Consider the following 23,499-nt stretch of genomic DNA (forward strand, 5'->3'; position numbering starts at 1 on the left):
CTCGTCTCGGCACTCATATTTTGGGATGCCGTTTTTGCTGTTGGAAACATAATTCTCTGCAAAAAAAAAGAAAAGGAAAGAGATCAAGGATTTGTTTTGTTTTTAAAAGTCATCGAAAGAGCCCCCTGGTGACCTGAAAAGCTTAGTTAACTTTTTGTTCTACTGGCCACCAACTACGTCACTGGACACCGCAAATGATGGAGCCAGTGCTGAAAGTATAATTGCTTTGGCAAGTCATGGTACACAATATTGTGAGGTTTCAGGACACCTCCTGTTTTGTTTATTTAGCAATAAATAAATAGATATGATAAAGGTATTAGAGAGGACAAATTTAAACGTGTAACCAATATATATATATTAAAAAAAGAAAACCTCAACTTGCATCAGGCTACATCAAAACAAATGTCAACAAATGAATACTATATCTTAATAATAATTCCTCTGCTATTTCAGATAAAGATAATACTAACTGTCACGTTACAGCTCACCAGAGACAGGTTTGTTTGCGTTGTGAATAAATTTGACTTTAAACAGTTTTAAGCAGGGCTGTGTTGTTGATGTTTACAGAGATAATGGCCTTTTTTTTTTTTTTTTTTTTTAAATCCAAAGTCAAAACATAAGAAAAACGAAATGATTATTTAAGTATGTAAATAAACAACACCCGGAAAACACTCCACTCTCCGGTGCCCAGGTGCGCGCGTGCCTGTACATGTTTTTTTTTCCCCCCATTTATTTATTATTATTATTATTATGTGTGTGTGTGTGTGCGCGTGCGCGTCAGCGCTCAGGGCTGGGATTTCGGGTTAAATATTCAAAATGGCGGACGGAGGAGCAGCGAGTCAAGATGAGAGTTCAGGACCAGGTAATGATTACGGCGTTTTTACATATTCATACTTCATATTCAAACTGTTGTTACTCGCACATTTTTTTTTTTTTTTTTTTTTGGACGATTAGCGGGGATACCGGACGAAAAAAAAAAAAAAAAAAACGCAGATCGGTAAAAACAAAAACAAAAACAAAAAACCCCCCCCCCCAAAAAAAAAAGAACCGGACGAGGACGGCGCGGAGCCCGTCGGCTGGTAGTTTAACGCACCGCGGAGCCGACTGTAACGTGACAGAGGAGGAAACGAGCTACTGCGGCGCGACGGCGAAATTACATGGAAACATGCTTCTTCTCTTCTTCTTCTCCCCCCCCCCCTTTTGTGTGATTACACGGCCGTACGCCGCTACATATTCATACCTCCGCCGACAAAATACAGTTTAGCATATTTTATTAGTAATCGCGACTCGGTATATTTAGCCTCCCCTCCCTCTCCCTCTGCCTCCCCTCCCCCTTCTCCTCCCCCCCCGTCTCTTTCTTTCTCTCTCTCTCTCCCGGCGGGCGCAGTTTGATTGAAAATTGAGGATGCTAACGTGCTAGCGTTAGCTCGGCTGCTAAGCGCCTCGGCTTTGTGTTGATGCTCAACACCGGAGCTTTTTTTTTTTTTTGAAAGAGGTTTGCATATTCATTTTTTTTTTTTTTTTTTGGACGCGCCTTGCAGCGGCTGCACATCTTTAATTTTTCGACTTTTTCCCGAGGAGGGGGGCGGATTTATTAAAAATAAATAAATATATATATATATATATATATATACAGCCCTCGGTGGAAAAGACACTGGTTGGCTCAGTGTGGATTTTTTTTTTTTTTTTTTTGTATTTGACCCAGCCTTTTGTGCTCGGCGCAGCGGAGCCACAGCAGCCTGTTGTGTTATTCATGCGGGCCTGCCTGAAGCAGAGTGCGGACTTCAGCATATTCCAGCAGCCGACGAGGAGCTTGGAGCTCTCTCTCTTTCTGTCTTTCTGTCTTTCTGTCCCCCCCCCTTTGCGTCGCACAATAAACGCACGTCAAACACAACAACGTTGTCACGACACGGACCGAGGAGCGTTTGTTGTAAAAAAAAAAAAAAAAAGCTGGCCTCGTCTGTTTAACACGACTGTCCCAACGAGGGGAGGGGAGGGGGGGCTAACTGGCTGCAACTTAGTCCCGAGCGTTTGGACGCTAACTTTATTAATTTACAACAAATACAGATGTTTACGTGATCAGCTGCTGAAGATGAGATCGGCAGGCGTGCGTAACGATGTTCATCGCCTGTTAAAAAGTACAGTTGTGATTGAAGTTGGGCCGACTACTTTCTTTTTTTTTTTTTTTTTGAACTGGAGGTGGGAGTAGTCTGGCATCGAGTTGGTGCTGGTCTGCAAATCTTTATCTCATTACAATATCTTATTTATTTTTGAACCTCCTCTTGGTCCAAACAGGGGAGGTTTTGAAAACGTGGTCTTTACCTAAACCTGTCTTTTGTTGCACGAGTTTTAACTTCAGCCAGGGCTGTGCTGCATTCAGAGGTTGTACCTGTGTGTGTCCCCCCCCCCACCCGTCCTGTGGTGAGGCCCACTTCCGGAAGGCCACAGTAATAACAGGCAGGGCAGTCTTATTATTCACTCGGCCTATTTCATGGCCGGGCAAGACACAGCTTGATGGCCCCATTTTTTTCCCGTTTTTTTTTTAGTGTTTTTTTTACTTGTGGTTAGGTTTGCCATTTAGGTTTTTTTTGTTTTATTAAAGACTTCTGCTTCAGAGAGGTGTATTATCTCTCAGACAGAATTATCTACAGCGATTAGGTTATATTGATATTTTATCCTGTCGTGATATGAGACTAAATATTGTCTCAGATTTTGGATATCAAGATATGGGAGGAGTGTTGCATTTTCCTGATTTTACAGGCTGCATTACATTAAAGTTATGTTATTTTGTAAACTTAGCAAAATGTTTTAGCTGTTCTATAGTTTGCCTTTAACCCCTTTGTCACCACATTCACATTACTGATTATTATTTATCTAAAATCACTTTGTTAGTAGTCGTCCCTATAATATGGCTGCAATATCAAAATTGAGGTCTTTGGTCAAAGATATAGTGATATTTGATTTTGTCCGTATCACTTTTTGTAGTTCAAGCTGATGAGCATGTAAACACAACTTTCGTTTATAATGAAACCTTTTATCTTTCAGGGTCTACTATAGGGAATTTGAGTGTTGTTTCACTAACTTTATTCCTTGCCTGCAGTGTTAGCGTGAGAATCACAGGCTTCCCTCAGCATCACTATCTTATTACAGGCATCTTTGTGATATGCAAGACAGTTGTGGTGCTAATTATATCCTTTGTTTTACAGAAAGTATTTAAATAGCAATATCTTACGAATATTAATATCCCTAAATTTTAAGTTCTCAATTGTTTTTGTTTGTTGTCATTTTGTGACTGTCTGGAAATAGGCTCACTTATGTAAAAAAAATAATTAGCTTATTAAACTGGGCTACTTAAAGAACAGATGAGAAATAATTTAGTTTTCCTCTTTCTCAGGCTACTTTTCTCATTTAATCAGTTTTACAGTTCCACCCTCGTTCCTCCCTTGTAGTTCCATCATGAATATTCATTGATGTAAACACAGTTGTTATGAATAATGCATCATTCGCAGTAATAAATTCAGGACATGCCATCTCAAAGTACTAAGAAGGCCTCCATGAAGACTCCAGTTAGACAAGCTTTTTCACTGTGGAGGAAGAAAAATCTGAACTAATAAGAGCTGTGGACTGTCCTCAGGACGATAACTACTTGTTTCTGGTGATCTCTCGTAGCGAGAGTCACTCCTGACTACACGATGGAAAGCGGGAATACTTTATTATAAACACAGCAAAGTAAAGCAGGCACATGTCCAAAACACCGGCCTTTATCTATAAAAGCAGAGTTTTGACGGTTGTACCTTTGTCAGTTAAATTGGATTTGACTGTTCAACTGTTTGTTCCTCTTTTTTTGTTTATTGCTTAAATATAGACTATTAAGTAGTCAGAAAATCCTCAATGTGCTCTCCTTTGTGTTCGGATTGCTGAGGATCTCTCGCCCGGCCTGCTTTTGGCAGCACAGGGTGGAAGTGTGGCCCTCCCTTGCTTTCCCTGTTGATTTAATGGGAGTTTGCCGCCACCTGGGCTTCTTGTAGCCCCTGTCCACGCCTGCTGACCTACCCTGTTGGAAGCTGTGTCCGCTGGTGACTGGCAAGGTCAACCGCACTCCCTGGTGTGGGCCTGGCTCCTGACCGGACCACGCTGTGTCCCCCTCCACCTCCAGGGTCCCTGTCCACTGACACCTGGCCCATGTCCCGCCACTTTGAACCTTAACTTCTGCTTCACCTCGCTCCCTGTCTCTTAGGTTCAATATCTGCGTAAAATAAGCATAAATATTTTTAGAAAAAAATTATCCTCTACTTTAAAAAATAGCGGTCGATTAAGGGGTTTCAAACTCATCATTAGGCGGATCGTTTTTTTTATGGAGCAGCTCTATCGGGCTCCATATGCAAAGCATTTGGAAGAAGATCTGAAAACTTTTTTGAGAAATACCCAAGTGTACTGAAGAGATGCTACAATATAAGACTGGTGGATGAACTCCAAGTTGTTGCATTTGCCAAGCAACAACTACCACGTTGTTCTTGATGACTGTCACGTGTCTGACTTGATTAGGATCACCAGTAAACATTTGCCAGCATTTCATTTCATATTTTTAAGTGACAAAGAGGGTATAACAGTTATAAAACGCCACAGACATAGTGAAAACAGAGGCTTTTGCATGAAAATATTCAGGCTAATCCAAGATATTGCGATGCAGTTGCAATGGTGTGCCTCATTTAAATAGATGAGACTAAAATGTTGTGTAGTCAACGGTCAGTAACCTGAATGAAAGCTGACTAAAGGGCAATATTTTACTATCGCATGATAGTAAAGTACACACCACATGAATAATCAGAGTTAATGCAAATATCATGTCCTAGTTGGTGAATGTATCTGTGTATTCATTGTCTGCTTCCAACTCTAGTAGAGACTCGTGCAGCTTATCTCGGCATGTGCTGATTGGAAGTAGTTGGTTTTTCATCATTGCTATCCCTGAGAAACTTCACTTTAATTTGGTTAGATTGAATTTCCTACCTAGCCTATAGACAGCGTGCTAATGACCACCCGAGAGAGATACCACAGTAGCTTACAGTGGCGTTAGCCCCATTACGGTTCATCAGATTACACTGCATCCTGCATTTTGCTCATTTGTGTGCTCAGTCCAGTGTTGCTGCTTCTGCTTGCTGTCCTCGGGCTCTTTTGGTTCGACGCTCTGACTGGTTTTAAAATCTATTTTAAGTTGTGTCATGTTGATGCTGCATTAAACCGGGAAGCTTTAGGCCACCTTTGTTATTAATCACCTCCAAATTGAGTGATTATCTGCACATCCAGACCGTTCCAAAATCGGCCTTGTCCTCAAATTTTGGAAAGTCGTCTTGATGTATTCTCTGTTTTAAGATGAACAATGTAGGGACTAGGCCAGAATGTGGATGTGCTAATTAAGTTTTGCTTTGTCTCCCGTTGAATCTCTCCGCTCACATTAACGGCTCCGCGGTACTCAGCCAGCTTTCCCATATTACGGTGCTAATGAGAAAGCTATTTAAAATTCTCTTCGCGGGATATTTGTATAATGCATCGTTCCACAGCAAGGTTTTGCAAACCAGTCAGCCAAGTAGCTGTACATGTGTCGTAGCGCGCTGCTGATAACGGCCTATGCATTCACTTGTTTTCTCATTTGGTTGCATGAAGGCAGGAAGAGGGGACTAATGTCTTCATCGCTTTCTCGCCTTGTTGGGATGACCTCTTTCAGACTTTTTACACTGGTGTGGCATCTGTATGTACCCTGCCATAGTCACTTTGGTAAACAGTAGGCTGGGCTGGGCTGGGGGACGGAGGGGGATGGAGGGGTGTTCACATATTTGTGGCTAGGAGGAAAATAGATACACAAACTGGATTACAAATTGGCGTGATGCCGATCATGAGTATATTTACTGTCATATCAATCAATAGACTGTGATGTACAAGGTTGCACACATGCAGAGAAGTAGTAACAGACATCTAAAAGTAGAAGAAGAAAAGAAAAACGTGTGGCTCCATCCCCTGTAAATGTTAATAGTAGTAATTTTGAACAACGTAGCGTTGCTGGCAGCCAGCAAAAAAATAAAATAAATACCAAATAACTTTTTGTTCCAGACTGAATTGTTTGGATTTAAATCACAATAATCTTCTAATCTTTCGATGTTGAAATGTTGGTCAGACAAACAAAGCGACCGAATGATTAATCGAGAAAATAATTGGCATATTGAATGTTAATAAAATAATTCTTAGTTGCAGTATTAAAAAAAGAAAAAACACATCCGGTTTATAGTCAGTTCGAATGACTGCAATAGAAACCACTTTTTTGCATTTGCATAAAAAAAAAATCATGGATATAACGTACAGGTTTTGGTTGTCTGCAGTTCAAAGACAGCCGCCTTCATTGCTTTGTGATTGAAGACGGTTCCCTTCCACGGCCGTACGGTCTGTTTGCGTTCAGTAGATACTGTGTTGGCGCCATCGGCCCCTCTTGGCATTGTTTGAACTGGTCAACTGGTATGTAAATGCCTTTTGTCAGGCAGTGGGATAAGTGAAGAAGTTGATTAGAGCTTTAGCCAGGAGCAGTTGTTGTGGATTTAGTTGGTAAGCCCATTCCCCTCCAGACCACAATATAGCCATGCATTCCAGTCCAGTCACTCTGATTCACTGGACACCTGTGCAGCCCCACAACCGGTCTCTTTCCCCCCCCCACTGCATTAACTCTCAGCGCACGCTGAAAATGAATTTAAAAGGGCCCCAGAATGAAATACTAATGGAATGTAAAGCTAATCTAAATATGCTAATCCCCAAACACTTCATAAACATAGTCAGCAACAGCCCGCCACCCACTTTCTGTAGTCACTCGCTGTGGAATGCTTTAGCCACAGGGGGTCTTGCAGTAATGACAAGGTTGTGGTGGATTAATGTGGAGTTATTTATTTCCGATTGAGCGAGTCCCCCCCCCCCCCCCCCTTTTTTTTTTTTTTTTTTAAAGCAGTTGGGCCGGGCCTCAATGACTCCTAGAGATGTCCTGAACGAGCGGCCGTAGATGCTCTCTTAATGCATCTTTGCTCTCAGTCCGCCTTGCTAACATGCCCAGACCACCGCTGACAGACCTCGTACTGCATTCTGGGATATCTTCAGCCCTTTACCTGCTCTTAGCTAATTACTTTTTAGGCCTGCGCTCGCACAGTAATTGGTCTTGTGCTGCTGCCTCCCCTCCCTCTGCTGCGCCAAGTGCTAGTTTGAGCACTTTTTTTTTTCCCCCTGCTCTCTGTCGTCCTTATTCCCCTGTTTTTTATCGTCCTCCAAAAGCCATCCAATTAATATGCTAATGAGCTGATAAATATTTATAGGGGTTTAAATTATGCAGAAAGCTTTCAGAGCCCGGTGTGAAATGCGTCGCTCGCAGGACTTCAAAGCCTTGCATTGCTAACGAGGCAGGGGTAGATTTGCATACGGCTTTAATCAGCTGAATACTGATTATGCTTCATTATAGAGTTGGGGAGGTAAAGGGGGGGAGGGAGAGAGGAGGGATGGAGGGGGGTGGGGGGGTGGTGCAGAGTTTGAGGAGGCCGCCAGCTGCACTTGTCGTTTGTTTCATTCCAGCAAGAGAGGGAGAGGGTGAACTTTTTCAGAAGTACAGACAATCTTGGAGAGAGAGAGAGAGAAAGAGAGAGAGCGAGAACAGTAAAAGAGAGAGGGGCAGAGCAATAAGAAAAGAAAGGAGAGGCGAGGAGAGCTGTTTGCCGAAACCCTGTTGGCTTTCCCAGTGTGCGTATCCCAGTGTTGTTCAGTGAACCGTGTGGTGGACACTGCCACTGTGTCTGTGTGTAACTCTGGTTGTATTGAACTCTGCTTGCTGCTGACCAGTGGAGAGTGAAGAGAGGGAGGAGAGGGAGGAGAGGGAGGAGGAAGAGAGCTCCGGACACCCTGTCGGTGGGTTTGCCCGGCCGAGGCAATTTTCCTTGATAGGTTCAGCCGCCATGCTGGAAAATACAGGTGGAGCAGGAGCGGGTGAGTTTTTAATGAGGTTGTGACGGAGCTGAATGGGGTTTTGTTGTTGGGTGGTTGGTGTCATTTGTGAGCCTTTTTTAAAAAAAAAATTATTATTATTATTATTATTAGTAGTATTAGTGTGACACCACTTTGCTGTTTCTTAGCAGCCGTTGACAGTAGGGGAAGTTTATCTTTGTCGGTGATTAATAGCGTTCTGTGATGTCGTTTGCTTTGAATGGTGAATGTGATTGAAATGCAGCTACAGAGCAGGAATATAATTAAATCGTGGTATTTTTAGGTGATTAAAGTGAGAGCACTCCTCAGATCATTCGGCCGGCGGTTGTTGTGTTTTAGCAGCTGTGGGCGCGAGTGTGTCACACTATGTCTCTGTCTGACTCTTTCAGATGCTAAAGTGAATAATCAGTCAGAAACTACTAAATGTGCAATGGAAAGTGGTGACGGGAACACCGGTGAGTGACTTTGTTTTTTGTTTTTTTTACCTGGGTTAAATCAGAATATGTTGAGTTTTTACCTCCTCATTCAACAGGTTTCAAATTCACAGCCAGCAATTCTTTCATCATTCTTGCAGCTCAGATCAGTCATCCTTGTCAAGTGAAGTGTTTACCTCACAGAATAGTTTTCCCTCGCTTGTGTCTACTGAATATTACACTGTTTTGTTGTGTTTCAATGTTTCATTAACTCTGTGATGCAAATGCTGTAGATTCGCTGCACAGATTTATATTCCTAGTCTGTAATGACAAATAAGTTGATATTGTTAAAGATGTATGCTTCAATTTTTTTGAATAGCTTTTCATGTAAATGATAAATTATGTGTTGATTCATCAGCCTGTGTTTGAACAGATTACTGCAGCTGTATGCTGCCACTTTTAAATATATGATTTTACCCAGTTTTTCTTCACCTGAAAACTGTTTGTTTTTCTGGATGTTAAGTATTATGTTCCTAATTTTTTTTCTTCTGTCTGTTGGCAGTTAAACCTCCCTGAAAACACCTTTGAATTCCTCTGACAACACCTTTCATGATCTTTATTTCTCCCTTCAGGAATCCAAATCAATGGATTGGACTTTCAGAGGCAGACGGTGCCAACCACAAGTGCAATCACTAATGCACATGCACAAGCCCTCCTCCAACAGGTACCACATCATGCACGCATGGACGACATCACACACTTTCAGTAACTTTTTGTTTTCCTGTTTTCGTGGCGGGAACAGATGTCTAACCGATCATTTTTGGGCGTAATGACACAGATTTCTTGTAGCTTTACAATTAAATATGAAGTTTGAACAGAGGTATGCTCATCTGTGCTCAAATATGCACGAGCAGAGAAGTTCATTTAAATGAGCCAGGCTCTCCTAGTGTCGCCTAGCAACAAGGCAGATTAATCAACCCTGTATGCTAATTAGCTGCTCTGCGGTTGCTCGGAAACAGATGGCCGAGAATATGCAAATCTATGCAGAATTTACATGCACTGCATAACAGTTATTTTAATTAGCATCTCAACTCTCCCCTCCCTTCACTTCACTTCACTTTCCTTGTCTCTGAAGGCTGCAGCACATTTTAAATATCCACTTTATCGCTGTCTTTTTCATTCAAATTCCACTCGCTGCTTAAAGCCCAAAGGCTCATTCTCAGAAAGCCACTCAGGAAGCACAGAAATGTGATGTTTTGTCAGCTTTATGGTATATCATTTTATGTATAACAACTGAATTGGATATTCATTTAATTGCTTTTAATCACAACATTTAGTATCTTGTTCTTATTTAAATGATAACAAGTATGACAGGAAATTAAGACTCCGTTATACCTCTAGGAAGATTACCTCTAAGCCCCCTTCTCTGCTTCACCTCCACTAGTCTAAGTCGGAAGACTCGGGTGCTCTTCCGACCTCCGTCCAGCAGAGCGTATTGCCTCAAACCCAGCTAATGTTGGCCGGGGGACAGATTGCTGGAGTAAGTGGCCTCATTGCTCTGACTTAAAACCTGGTCGTAGCCATGTATCCTGGGGTGGCACCTCAACAAGCTCACCCCCGGCTGAGAGACTGGGCGGTGAAACGACGGCTTGCCCCGACTCTGTGGCTAAAGCTGGTGTCTCTCCTCTGCCTGCGTGCCTGTTCATCGTTGTGTTTGTCAGTCTATGTCCAAATTCCTCCATCGCAGAAAATGGAGGGACGCGTTTGGACATAGCCTGTGTGTCTGTGCACTCATTGTCGGGCCAGCCACACGACACATTTCATATCCATGTTCTCGCCGAGGCCTCACTGTAGTGGAGAAGACCAGACGGTTGAATGGTGGCTGCTGCTCTGCTATGTTGGAGTGACTGTTTCACTGTGCATGTGGATCTGAGTTTGAACACGACATCAACATGCTCATTTGCACTTGTGCCTGGCTCAGCTGCATGAGTCTTCTCTCCATGTGCCTGTGAAGGCTCATGTTTGTGTTGCCACGACCACCCGAGTTCAGATAATGCTTTGATACCTTTGTCCAGAGTTATACACAATAGATGAATGTACATGAGCAGGCAGTGCTTTGACATGAAAAATCTGGTTGGGTATCATTAGTAAAGTGTGTGTGTGCGCACAAGTAGGAAGAATATACAAGGAGGAATTGGACTAGACAGCGCTGCAGTCTAGTTCAGTGAACTGGAGCAGCCACAGCAACAATTGTTGGCAAAAGCATCAAACAATCCCATCAACCTGTTGTTCTTGATAAAAGTAGAGCAGAGTAATTAAAGTGTCTGACGTGTGGTAATAAAGTCAGATCCCCTGCCAATACGGCAAGACTGTTGTGTAATCATCACGCAACACATGCATATTTCTTTAATATTCCGCTGCAGTATTGTCGTAACCATCGTTATGTTGGATGTTAAACTTTGCTGCATTGGTATCGAAGCGGAAACTCCAGTATCGTGACAACACGTGCTTACTTACTGGTCTGTATGATGACAATCAACAGTTAATTATATTAACACTTCTATCTCTCTCTCTCTCTCTCTCTCTCTCTCTCTCTCTCTCTCTCTGTCTGTGTCTGTCTGTGACCCCCCCGCCCCCTCTACCACCACCACCACCATGTCTGTGTTCCCGTCCGTTTCTCTCTCTCTTCAGTTGAACCTGATCCCGGTGCAGCAACAGCTGTTGTTCCAGCAGGCCCAAGCTCAGCTCCTGGCTGCAGCCGTGCAGCATTCAGCCAGCCAGCAGAACAGCACCACTGGGGCCAACATCTCAGCCTCTGCAGCCACACCCATTACCCAGCTGCCCCTCTCACAGCCCATCCAGATCGCCTCTGTAAGCGATAAATCCTGAAAACTGTTTTCATACAACATGTAAACTTTAAGCTCTAAAATAATTGGAGGTGAAACTACGTTTTAGTAAAATTACCTCCACAGTTAGTTTGTCTTCAGCATGATCATTTGAATCCGTTTCCAAATCAAGAGAGTTTACAACTGACTTTAAATGGTCAAATAAGCATTTCAATTTGGGCATTATTACGATGAGAAACATGTGCACTGAAGCAGACCTGCGGGATTGGGTTAATTTAGGTGTGAAAGGCACTTTTATTTTTAGTCTGATGAAAACTGGTTAACATATGAATGAATGATGGCTCCAAACAGAAAATACAGACGTTATAGCTGAGGAGTCTGTAGCAGATCAACATACAGCTGATGTTCTTTTCCAATTAGTTTGAAGGTCTGACAAATATTTGAAACTGTCTGTTGAAACAAGGCAGCACTTTATTAATAAAAATGAGGACAATACGTAAATGTAAAAAGTTACTGGAGTACTAATTAAAAGTCTTGACTCTGTGGTAATGACTTAGACCAGGAGAATTGCTTCAGGTACAGCAGACTACTTGAGGATTGTGTTTTAATTTAAATAATACAAAAAACCCACTCCTCTAAATTAATACAGACAGCAGCATAAACTGTTTAACTGCACATGGCTAAATACAAATTCAACAATGATTGATATGTCTTCCATTGGCTTGATTGCCATTCCTCATTCATTATAATAAGTGACGGAGACAATATTGCAATTCATAGTGTAAATCTGTGACAAATGGAGCCTGACAATTTTTTTGAGTCATGAGAGTTCATAGTTGCAATACAGTATTATGTAATTTACTTTGAGCTGGGGGGCTGCATGAACTCCATAGATCATTTATAGATTTTCGTGATTCGACTCATGTTCTTTTTATTGTCTCGCAGCAGCTACAGCAGCATAATCAAAGTCTGCCACAGTTTGTTCTGGTTCAGCCCGGTCCGATCGCCACACCGCTCACTCACCACACGCAGTTCATCATCTCACAGCCACCGCAGGTCCCACAGGGTGAGTGAAACACTCCCACTGTTTGGTTTTCATGAAAAATTAAGAAGAGAAATGCATTCCAAGTATTCGATTGTTACTGAAACTTTTTTTTATTTTTTTTTATTTTTTTTATCTCATCTCCACATCTGGTCACTCCTCAGGCTTAATGCAAACCCAGAGTCTTCTAACTCAACTACCTCCTCAAAGCCAAGCTAACCTCCTGCCGACTCAACCAAGCATCACCCTTTCAACCCAGGTTGGTAATGATGCAAGCGCCCGGGCTTCAGTTAGATCACACTCAAAATCCAAAAAGACAATATTTATAGATTCTTTTTATTCCTCTTCATTTGCTGTGATTCTGTTTTTACTCCTGTGTGTACACTAACTTTTCCTTTTTTCTTTTCTTTTTTTTTTGCTTTCTATAGCCTGCAACTCCAACCCGCACAACAACAGCCACACCTATTCAGTCCCTGCCCCACAGTCAGACACCACCTAAACGGTTGGATACTCCCACTCTTGAGGAGCCCAGTGATCTGGAGGAGCTGGAGCAGTTTGCCAAGACCTTCAAACAGAGAAGAATCAAACTGGGCTTCACGCAGGTGTGTGCGGGACTGAGAGGACTCCATTGATCCTCACAGCTTCATTTACATGTGCAATTGTTTGTGTTTTTCTTTTGACGCCTGTGGATGTTTTCCTCCTCAGATTTTTTGTAGATATAATGTGTACAATAAATAACTCGTAATTGAATAGACTTGATTTATATATCTCCGTCTTTGTTTCCTTCCCTACTCACAGGGGGATGTTGGCCTGGCCATGGGGAAGCTGTATGGAAATGACTTTAGCCAAACGACCATCTCTCGCTTCGAGGCCTTGAATCTGAGCTTTAAGAACATGTGCAAACTCAAGCCATTGCTGGAGAAGTGGCTCAATGATGCAGGTTTGTCCTTGAACCCACCTGAAAGATCAGTTGACCCTTCTTCGTTACCTGTACTTGTCTCTGGGAACAGGCTGAGGGTGGGTTTGTGTGTCCTTACAACGCGTGCCTTGCCTTTACCTCCCTGCCCTTCCTTTGTGTCCGTGCTGTTTGTGCAGAGAACCTGACATCTGACCAGGGCCTGTCCAGCCCCAGCGCCCTGGGCTCCCCGGGCATGGGCATAGAGGGGATCAACCGCAGACGGAAGAAAAGGACCAGTATTGAGACCAACATCCGAGTGGCCTTAGAAAAGAGCTTTCTGGAGGTGAGAAACTCGCATTCCTGTAGTTACTCGTATTGATTTCGGCAGAGAAAGTTTTGGCTTATAGGTGTTTAGTTGCATTTTTTTGGGTCATGGTGCCGAGACGCATCACACATGTTGTGGACCAGGAATATAATACAGCACAGTAGTTTCCTCAATACTGACAGGGAATCCCTGGCTTCTTTGCCCTCTTCAAGCAGAACCAAAAACCTACCTCTGAGGAGATCACCATGATCGCTGACCAGCTCAACATGGAGAAGGAGGTGATTCGGGTCTGGTTCTGCAATCGCCGACAGAAAGAGAAGAGGATCAACCCCCCCAGCAGTGGCAACAATGGAGGTGGCAGCACCCCCATTAAAACCATCTTTACCCCCAGCAGCCCTTTGGTAAGGACCGGTCACGCCTGTACCAACGCGTTGAATCTCAGCTTTCTTTTCATTTTGTTCTTGAATGTTTATGTCCTGAGTGGATATTAGTTCATCAAATTCCAAGTTTCTAATATTTAATCTGTGTGTTAAGCCACAATGTCAGAAGGTTCATCATAATGTGTGTTCGTAGCTGTTGTTAAATGATGTGTTAAAAACACAGCGGCTCATTCAACCCTCCCGATTATTCTCTCACCCAGGTGGCCAGCACAGCAAGCCTTGTGAGCAGTCCAACTATTAACACACCCACCACTCTGACTGTAAACCCAGTGATGCCTCTCACCAGCACCAGCGTCTCCAGTTTGCCTTTCACAGGTCTGTGTGTGTGTGTGTGTGTGTGTGTGTGTGTGTTTGTGTTTGTGTTTGTGTTTGTGTTTGTCTTCAAGGAAGTGTGTATTTAATTTCACAAAATGAGAGACTCCAAGACTAACTTTCAAATCTGTTTTCTCTCTAACCAGGCACGACGGTCGGAGCCACGAACACTGCATCCGTCATCTCCACTGCACCTATGGTTTCCACAGCAACCAGCTCTCCATCTTTAAGCCCATCCCCGACAAATATTCATTACACGACTGCGGAGAGCAAGGCTGCCACTCAGGTGCAAACGGTATTCACCCAGGCCCCGGCGTCCATAGCTGCCACTCTAGGGGCGGGTCAGGTGATGGTGTCAGCTCAGGGGCTGTCTGCGGCGCTGAATGCCGCCCAGTTACCCACCAGTGCCAGCATCGCGGCGATGGCTGCTGCTACAGGGTTCAACCCAGGACTGATGGCGTCCTCCCAGTTTGCTCAAGGGTTCGTATGTGCTACGTTCAAACAAAGCCTCTGATTATTATTTCTAAGGAGTTCTTTCAGTTGTTCAGGTGTCCTCTGTGTTGATTATGTTCTGTGTGTCTGTGTGTCCAGGGGCGCCCTCCTCAGTCTGGCTCCTGGTGGCCTCGGCGGTGCATTGAGTCCTGCTCTCTTGAGTAACAGTACCCTAGCAACCATTCAAGGTGTGTACTAGTTCCATGACAAAACACTGAATACTTATTGTGCAAACACTTTATAGTCTGCAACAATACATAAATACAGTTATGTAGGTTGTTGGTTAGCTTTTCTAGGTACATATTGTTTTTTATGTTTTGCTGAGGTTCATGTGACAAGGGCTGGTTTGAAAGAAAAAATTCAAAAAGTACAGATAGATGTTTTAGGGATTGTCCTTTCAATGATATTTTTGTCTGATGAAACTCGGTTATAACTGATAATCTGATATAAAGCAGTTAAAAATGTGGTAAGTTTAACTACATTTTATTGCAAAATATCCTAAAAATGTATTTTGATATTATTTTTGGCTTTGTATTTTTTTTTTTTTTACTAATAGTATTCATATCGTTTATTTGAGGCATGGTACCGGTCAGCGACACCTCTCAGAGCAAATCTGGATGAATCAATGAATGAATAAATTAATTAATAAATGTTGGTGTGATTTGTATAATGAACGCAATGAGTGAATGTGGACACATTCATTTGCATAGTAAGAGAAAAATCTCTCTGGCCACACCCACAAGGTTTAACCTTGCTGAGAGGAAATTACATCCGTGACCAGATCAATTAATCCTAATGAGCAACTGTACATTTTGGTGGTCAGCTGCAAAGACAGGAAATTTTTTCGTAATTCAGTTTTTCCTCACGAGGCAGGTTTGGTTTTTAAAACGGATCCTCTCTGTCGTCCCCAAGTACACCAACCGCCTCTTTATCTTCTCCACAGCACTGGCATCGGGCGGCTCAATCCCCATCACCTCCCTGGATGGCAGCAACCTGCTGTTTGCCAACACCTCTGCTGGTGGCACACCCAACCTGGTGACCACGCCGCTCTTCCTGAGCCCCCAGAACCTGTCGCTGTTCACCAGCCCCGTCAGCCTGATGTCGGCCGCAGCGGGGGGGCTGCAGGGCGCCATCGATGCTCATCACCAAGCCACCACAACTGCTGTGCCTGTGCAAGCCTCGACCATTACCACTGCCTCCAAGGCTCAGTGAAGCCAGTCGGGCTGCATCCCGAAATTAACGCCCTATTTCTCGTGTCGAGCACTACTCCTCTCACATCATGTAGGGGATAGGGTGGCTGTTTGAAATAGGCTCCGTGCTTCACTAACCACCCCACACTCTTTCCATTGTATCTACCATTATTTAATCCTTTTGCTGCCACCAAAAAGAAAACCTAAAACAAGGTTGACCTTTTTTTCTGTTTTTTCCTCCTATCTTTTTCTTTATGACTCTTTGAGTTATATATATATTTTTTTCATAAACAGTAGCCAGTTGGACACTGTTGATGGCCTGCCGCTCCTCATAAATCTTGACAAGTGTCCAGGGAGAAAACAATCCTCGGCACCTTCAAGCTGTTCACATTTTGTACATATATCCTCCTATTTCCAGGTCAGAATTTTCTCTGAACTACTTCTAACCAAAAACAAAAAAACTTTTCTCTTTTAACATTCAAATTTAACTGATTTACTACTAATCTCACAATGTTCATCATCACTAATGGGGGTTTGTGTGTCACCCTATCTTTAATTATCTTCTAGTTTTTTTTTTTTTTTTTTTGGACAGGCCTTGACGTAAATCATATCAAAGTTATATTTTAGAGAATTTTTTTTTCCTTTATCTTTACTGTCTTTATTTTTTTTGACATTTTCAGAACTTTGTAAGTCTAATATTAAGTTAAGATTTAACTATCACTTTGTAATCGTGGTTATAAGGCTTTAAAAACAAGTAATAAGTGGCCGATATAAAGGTTATCATTGCTTTAAGGGTCAGAGGGACCGGGTGTGTCTCTCTGAGTCTCTCTTCTGGAAACACTGAGTTTTACATTTCGCTACGGTGGCGAGAGTTGCCGCCAAGCTTTTGTAAAATGACGGTCTTGGTGTGGACGTAGACACTGACAGAAAATGACTGAAAACGTTACTTTAAGAGCTTTAAAATGAGCTGCAGACCTGCAGTCCTGCAGTCCTGCGTCTGATTTAAGGGTGATTTGTTTTGGTATGTGATCAATTTGGAAAACTGTACATGATGTTTGAATTCAGAGGTAGACGTTTGCATGTGTTGTTGACAGCTCACGCAGATGCTGAGAGTTCAGCAGCTGCACGATCCACACAGCTCTGCAGTCTGTTTTCTTGGGAGGACTCGTCACGGGACGTGGTCATCATACCAAACGTATGGTGGCGTTGGCTAGTTGGGGTTGTTGTGTTGTGTTATTTTGTTTCTTTTTCTTTTAATAGTAGTACCGTCGTATCTACTTGTGCACAGTATCTGTACCAAAAAACTGGATTGATGAGCTGCAGTCTGCCTGTTTTGGGAGGAATGAAAATCTTTCTTTTCACTTAGTCTGCAGTCATGTGACTGGCTTACCTACTTTAAGATATACCAAAAATATTTGTTAAAATAATTGCTGTGTGTAGTTGGTGTAGCTTAGTCTAGTCAAAGTATTTATGAGTACAGAATCTCTCTTCATTGTCAACAGAATATAGAAATGCAATATTTTAATGATCATTTTCCAAAGATGAATTTTTTTTTATTTGACCAAGTGTCTCATAGCTCGACTTTTAATTGGCTGCACAACTGACCAAAAAGAAAGGGGTTGGTGGGTTGGGGCTTGAGAATGAAGTTTCTTTTCTTTCTTTTTTTTTTCCTTTTAAACCTTTTTATTTTATGTTTTTCCCACCGGGGCCTCGCCCTGATGCTTAATCTGGTTTTCTGGGAGCCATTTGATGGCTTGTTTTCCTTTCTGATCTGCTGTGGTAGACGTTTTGAACTTTTCTGAACCATATTGGGAAAGGGTCTGTTATTTAATTTTTTTTGGTTTTGTGCTAATATTCAGCCATAAAACAACAGCTTGAACCAAAGTGGTTTTCCTCAGTAGCTGCTGTGCCTGTCTGAGCACACAAGTTGCCGTTCACACGATCTCCTACTGTCCAAAAAAATATTTTTCTCCTCTCTCTCCTCGGTCAATTCTCCCTGATTTGGTGCTGCTGGATTAGGATCACAGAAACTTAGCTTTAACAACGTGCTGCTGAAGCTCCCGGTGGAGTCGAGCTGTCGAGAGGCCTGCATGCTTTCTTATAGCTTTACGACTACACCCTGTGTGAAAAGTCAGGGTTTAGTAGCTCCGACCCTCCCGGCCGGAGGGCTCACGTCTGTAAATTTCTATATCTTATCATCAAATAACTTCACCTCCTCACAGCGCCGCCCTTTTTTTTTTTTTTTTTTTTTTTTTTTAAATAAACCAGCATGTTCGTAAACAACGTGCTGCTCCCCGAAATGTTTCTGAGTAAAAACCTGCCAAACTATCTTGCCCAACACAGCGGTGGGAAGCGTACTGTTATGTGCTACACATTCAGCTAAACCCCACACAACAAGTAGCATTGTTCTGCTTCAGAAGGACAAAATGAATGAACCCAGTGATTACTGAATCACTGAGGCTGTAAGGAGCGAAATGTGTCCATGTTATCCTCTCGTGTACTTCTGTTCTGTTGAATTATTTTTGACTGAATATACCTCAGCAGCACTACAACATAAGGTTCACCCGTAGACATTTCTGTGTATAGAACATTGTAGAATGTATAATTACTGTCTGGCTCGCCATTCAAAGTTTATACTGATACATAGGAACCGTACATAAAAGGACAACCTACTACTGCTATTTTCTAGTACTACTATTTATGGGGTATTTCCAGGTTTGAATATTATTTTGAGATCCTTCTTGCCAAAGTAAAAGCCTTTCTCTTTGCAGCTTGGTGGGTGCTCGGCTGCTCGCGTTGCTGGTTTCCCTGTATTTGAGGCCACGAGGGCCCTGAAGAACTCAGTCCTGTTCCAGTGCTGTTTGTAGGTACTTAAGATGAACCAGTGGCCACTGGCACCATAGGATGTTACTGAAATATTTATCTGAGGAAAGACTTAAGAATTAGAGAAACGATCTTTTCTTAACTCTATACATATAAATATATATATAAACACTTGTAAGATATTCATATTTTATATTTGAACCAGTATGTTATCAAGACTGAATGTAGTGTTTATCATGCTTACTCAACAAAACAAACAAAAAAAAATCTCCCCTAAAACATTCAGTTTTTTTGTTTTTGTTTTTGCTAAATAGCAATTTTTTTACTGACAAGACCAAAAAATATGAGATGAAATCTACGAGCGCGTCTCGCGGGAGCGCGACTCGACGACTTGACGACTCGTGTGTCGGCGGATCTTTTCAACAGGAGGGGGCTCGTTCGGGCGCTCCTGGCAGACCAGTCCTGTGGTTGGTAGGAAACTCTGAAGCATCTTAATCTTTGAATAGATATTTTATTTTGTTTTGGTTGAGTCAATGTGGACTTGATTTGCTGTGCTGTCTTTAACAATCATTTGATTTTTTTTAATTTTTTTTTTTTTATATTACTTCATGCCTTTAATTGTTTTGTATAGTTTGAGAGGGCAAGATCACTGGCTTTCTTAGTTTGACAAAGAAGATTAACATTATCATTTATGCCTTATTGTTACGTAGAAGACATAAGCATTGTAGCATTGTTGTTGTTGTGTGTGTGTGTGTGTGTGTGTGTGTGTGTGTGTGTGTGTGTGTGTGTGTGTGTGTGTGTGTGTGTGTGTGTGTGTGTGTGTGTGTGTGTGTGTGTGTGTGAGAGAGAGGGACTGAGCGTCGAGCTCACCTGGTGCATTGTCTTCACTGAAACAATACATTGTGCTTTGGGCATTTTGGAGCGTGGGATGGTTACGTTGCAGCCTGTTTTTTAGGTGTGACTTGGACAGGTCCAGGATACCTGTGAGAAAAGCTTTACTAATAATTCCAGCAGGTGTGTGTGTGTGTGTGTGTGTGTGTGTGTGTGTGTGTGTGTGTGTGTGTGTGTGTGTGTGTGTGTGTGTGTGTGTGTGTGAGCGAGCGAGCGAGAGAGTGTGTGTCTTATAAAGAGAGAATAGGGAGGGCAGTCTGCAAACCATTATGGTGCATTTTTCCCATCTTCCAGCAGGTGTTTAGAGGGATTTTTAAAGAGGCTAAGACAAGAGAGTTTGTATTTTTGTTGCTGTGTGGAGGTTCTCTACTGACGCTTTAAGCGAACCATCGCCAAGCCAGCTTTCAGTTTGTTTTGGTAAAACTACAGTTTGTGGTCAGCTCATATTATCTACTTGGCACTGACTTGGCTTTTACTGCTTCAGTTTCAGTAGGTGATCCTGAGATTTGAGACACTCTTGTGCTTCAAGTTAAAGTATGTTTGACCCACCACACTGGTTTGCTGTTTTTTTTTTTTTTTTTTTTTTTTTTTTTTATATGTTGAAAAAGGACTTCTGGAGCACCAGTAAGGCAAAAGGAGCTGTTGTATACCTCATTTCTAACTCAAGACTGAGTGAAACCTGCTTTAATCTACTTAACAAATAAGGAAAATATTTAAAAAAAAATACAAAAAAAAATACAAAAAAAGATGAAAATAGTCAAACTTGTGTCGGTGGAGAAGCCTGTTCATACCTGTACTTAGTGAAAGGTGGTGGAAAGAGCCGCCACAAGGGGGAGACAGAGTACATACCAGTACTCATGAATGTCTGCCGTTTTTCTTTCACATCTTTGTGTTCTTATGCTGCACACTAATGCCTTTCAGCATTGAGCAGAAATTACATGTTGATCAAAGTTCATTTTAGGGAATTGTATTAGTTATTTTGTTTTATAACAAAACTTACCCCTCCATCTTTTAAAACACTTCTTTAAGTTTGACAATCCTGTGTTTTTTGTAAACATCTTTCTAAATTATTCTTTTCACTGACCAGGTACAGGTATGTGCTTGTCTTCCCACATGACGGTGCGCTGTCGCAGCCCGCTCTCATGTGTCCCTGTGGTACCAACATTAACCAAAGACTTCTAACTTGATTGTATATGAACGACACCATCTCTCACCCATCCCCGCCTCACTGCTCAGCATCAAATCCCGGCTGCAACGCTCTCACCTCGAGTCTCCTCGGTTCGTCTGTATAGAGTTTCTTTTTTCTTCTTCTTTTTTTTGGGTTGCATGCGAATATGCGTCCGCCTGGTAACCCTCGGGCGTCCTGCCGGTGCAGCGGTTTCAGTGCCTGTGGGCGGGGATCGGAGGGGGGAGGTGGAGCAGGGGCTGAGCGGGCTTCTCCGACAGACACGAACCAATGTGGTGGTAGCTGGGTGATGTTTGTTAATACACACTGAGGGTTAAATCCTGTGCACACTGTACCTGCTCAGGACTCTTTATGTTTGTCTGTCTTGATCGCTGTTGCTAGGATGTCCCCCCCCCTTCCCCTCCCCTCCCCTCCTGCCTCCCCCCCCTCCTCCCCTCCCTCCACTGTTTCTCTCAAGAACTGTGGTGAAAAAGCTGTTCCTGCCTCTCACAGTGCGTCCGTCTCTCCCTCCCCATCATCTATACACTGTTGTCCCAGGACAGAACCCTGTTGTCTCCAGGAATACACATCCTGCGGTCCTTCAAACTCACTGCTGTGTCCCCGCCCCCTCTTCCTCCTCTTCTTCCTCCTCCTCCTCCTTTTCCCTCCTCTGCTCTCTCCTTTGACATCTTCACTACAGACTCTGATCAGCTGTGACACTATGCATCATGGTCCTTCACTCTGCATGGACTGTGTCCCTCCGGCTCAGACCTCTGGCCGCCAGGGCTTCAGTGACACTTTGTTCAATGCTTTATTCCAAGTGAGGTTGTAGGGCCTCACAAGCGCTATCCCAAAGCAAAAATCCAAATATTTAACTTTTGACAAATGCAGATACCAAAGATATCTCTCTGTCCTGTGTGTCTCTGTCTGTTTTTTCTCTCCCTTCCACCCTGCAGCATGTGTATTAAGAGACAAACCCAGCACTGGCTTTAGTCCTAGCCTCAGTAATTCCAAAGCTTAGATGTATATTTTGGTATATTTCTGAGAAAAACTTAGGTGAAAACCGTCTGTTTCTCGTTTGTTTGTTGTAATCTCTTTTCTCTGTCACAGCATGGAACTAATTGCAGAACTGTCTTACTCTTGGTAGGTTTAAGATATAGTATTTTTGTATGTTTTTGGGGTGCGTCATGTGTGTGATTTATTCAGTTCACAGCCCAAGCGACCATGGCTTTTGACAAGAGAGGACAAAAAAAACAAAACAAAAACAAACAAAAAAAACAACAACAGCCAACCATGTACATATTATGTCTGTGTATCTCAAGAAATGCATTCTGTAAAACATTTCACGTTGGAAGCTTGGGCTCATCTAAAGGAATGTGTCCCCGTTTTATTTCCCCTTTTTCTTATTCTGCAGTCTGATATTAAAATGACTTTTCAGGACTCGAATGTAAAGAGTTTTGGTTTCCATCGTGGAATACAACACTGAGGGACACTGCTCCGATCTGACTACAACAAAAAAATAACAACAAAAAAAACCACAAAAAAAAAAAAAAAGGCCTCCAGTCATGGCGGCATAGAACTGAAAGATTGTGTAGGAGTTTCAAGTATGTGAATCAGGATACATAGTAGATTTTGATGCATTTGTCTGCTGTATTTTTATTTGTTTTGTTTTTATACACATATAAAGATAATCTTTTACTGTAAATGTACAGTTCTCTTTTGTTGTAAACATCATTAAACCATTTTCCAAGTGTTTTGACATGTGCTTTGTATTTTTATTGGGATTCAGGGTACACAATGGCGCTTGATTACAGAGTCACTATGGGGTAAACATTTAAATACGAATCACATTCTAGCACTTCATAATGCAATCTGTATTATTAGGATATCAAAAAAAAGCTTAACATGATAAATATAGCAATAAATGTCATGTGTAGCGTTAGCATGTCAGCAAATGTTATATATATATATATATATATAAACTTTATTTTCTGTAGCTGGCAGACTTCAAGAGCTGGTTAACTATTTCAATTATAGATTGTTTTTATTTATTTAAAATGTAAGAAAACTGGGGGAAAAAAACATCAGAATAGAGGCAGAAACACAGTGACATTATAAAAATTGTGTGACATCTGACGAGCATATTGTTTGCTTAAAAAAAATGACAAACCAATGACTGATCAAGTAATCGGTTAATTGTTTCACCCCCATTTAGCGCTGCAGTGTCTTGAGACATTTGGAGATCAGGGAGAAGTCGGATCTGCAGGCTTGGTGCTGACACTCGAAAACCCGTTCTTGTCCTTTTCCTTCTGCTCGGATGAATTCAGCTGTGAAGAGAGACAAAGTTGAAGCTTCGCACTGAGGAGACCTGCAGATAACCAAGTACCTTCAATCCAGTACTGTTTACCAGTAAATTTAGATCCTCGCATTTATGTGTTTCCATTTGATGTGGTTTCATACTTCAAGGAAATATTGTTCTTTCTGCTCTTATGTATTTGCCAGCTTCGGCTTTATTTGGACACAAATGATGATGTAACAAGCTTTTAAAATACAACACGAGATCAAACCGGTGGTTTCCAAAATCTTTTGGGCTTCTGACGTCTTAAAAGATATCGCGTAGTCGAGGTCATATCTCAGATGTCTTGAGTTGGTAACGGCTCC

The 23,499-nt window shown here is 42.3% G+C and overlaps 1 protein-coding gene across 4 annotated transcripts; it reads left to right on the top strand.

The window, feature by feature from the left end:
- The first annotated feature begins 816 nt into the window (after positions 1 to 816).
- pou2f1b (POU class 2 homeobox 1b) lies at positions 817 to 22,591 on the top strand. Of its 4 annotated transcripts, none has more exons than XM_069707557.1 (15): positions 817 to 862; positions 8,391 to 8,456; positions 9,047 to 9,138; positions 9,859 to 9,954; positions 11,106 to 11,285; positions 12,206 to 12,326; positions 12,467 to 12,561; positions 12,731 to 12,904; positions 13,101 to 13,242; positions 13,398 to 13,543; positions 13,738 to 13,926; positions 14,166 to 14,280; positions 14,424 to 14,757; positions 14,869 to 14,957; positions 15,713 to 22,591. In XM_069707557.1, the coding sequence occupies exons 1-15, from the start codon at positions 817 to 819 to the stop codon at positions 15,979 to 15,981; spliced, it is 2,154 nt and encodes a 717-aa protein (XP_069563658.1). In that variant the 3' UTR covers positions 15,982 to 22,591. The 4 variants fall into 4 exon arrangements, with proteins under 4 accessions (XP_069563658.1, XP_069563662.1, XP_069563659.1 ...); XM_069707558.1 differs by lacking the exon at positions 817 to 862 and adding an exon at positions 7,559 to 8,004; XM_069707559.1 differs by lacking the exon at positions 817 to 862 and adding an exon at positions 7,559 to 8,004 and having other exon boundaries at positions 12,209 to 12,326.
- The last annotated feature ends 908 nt before the right edge of the window (positions 22,592 to 23,499 follow it).

This window comes from Brachyistius frenatus, unplaced genomic scaffold, assembly GCF_029030835.1.
Source record: "Brachyistius frenatus isolate BFR_SWC_R1_liver_20210118 unplaced genomic scaffold, ASM2903083v1 Contig_70, whole genome shotgun sequence".
NCBI classification, from domain to species: Eukaryota; Metazoa; Chordata; class Actinopteri; family Embiotocidae; genus Brachyistius; species Brachyistius frenatus.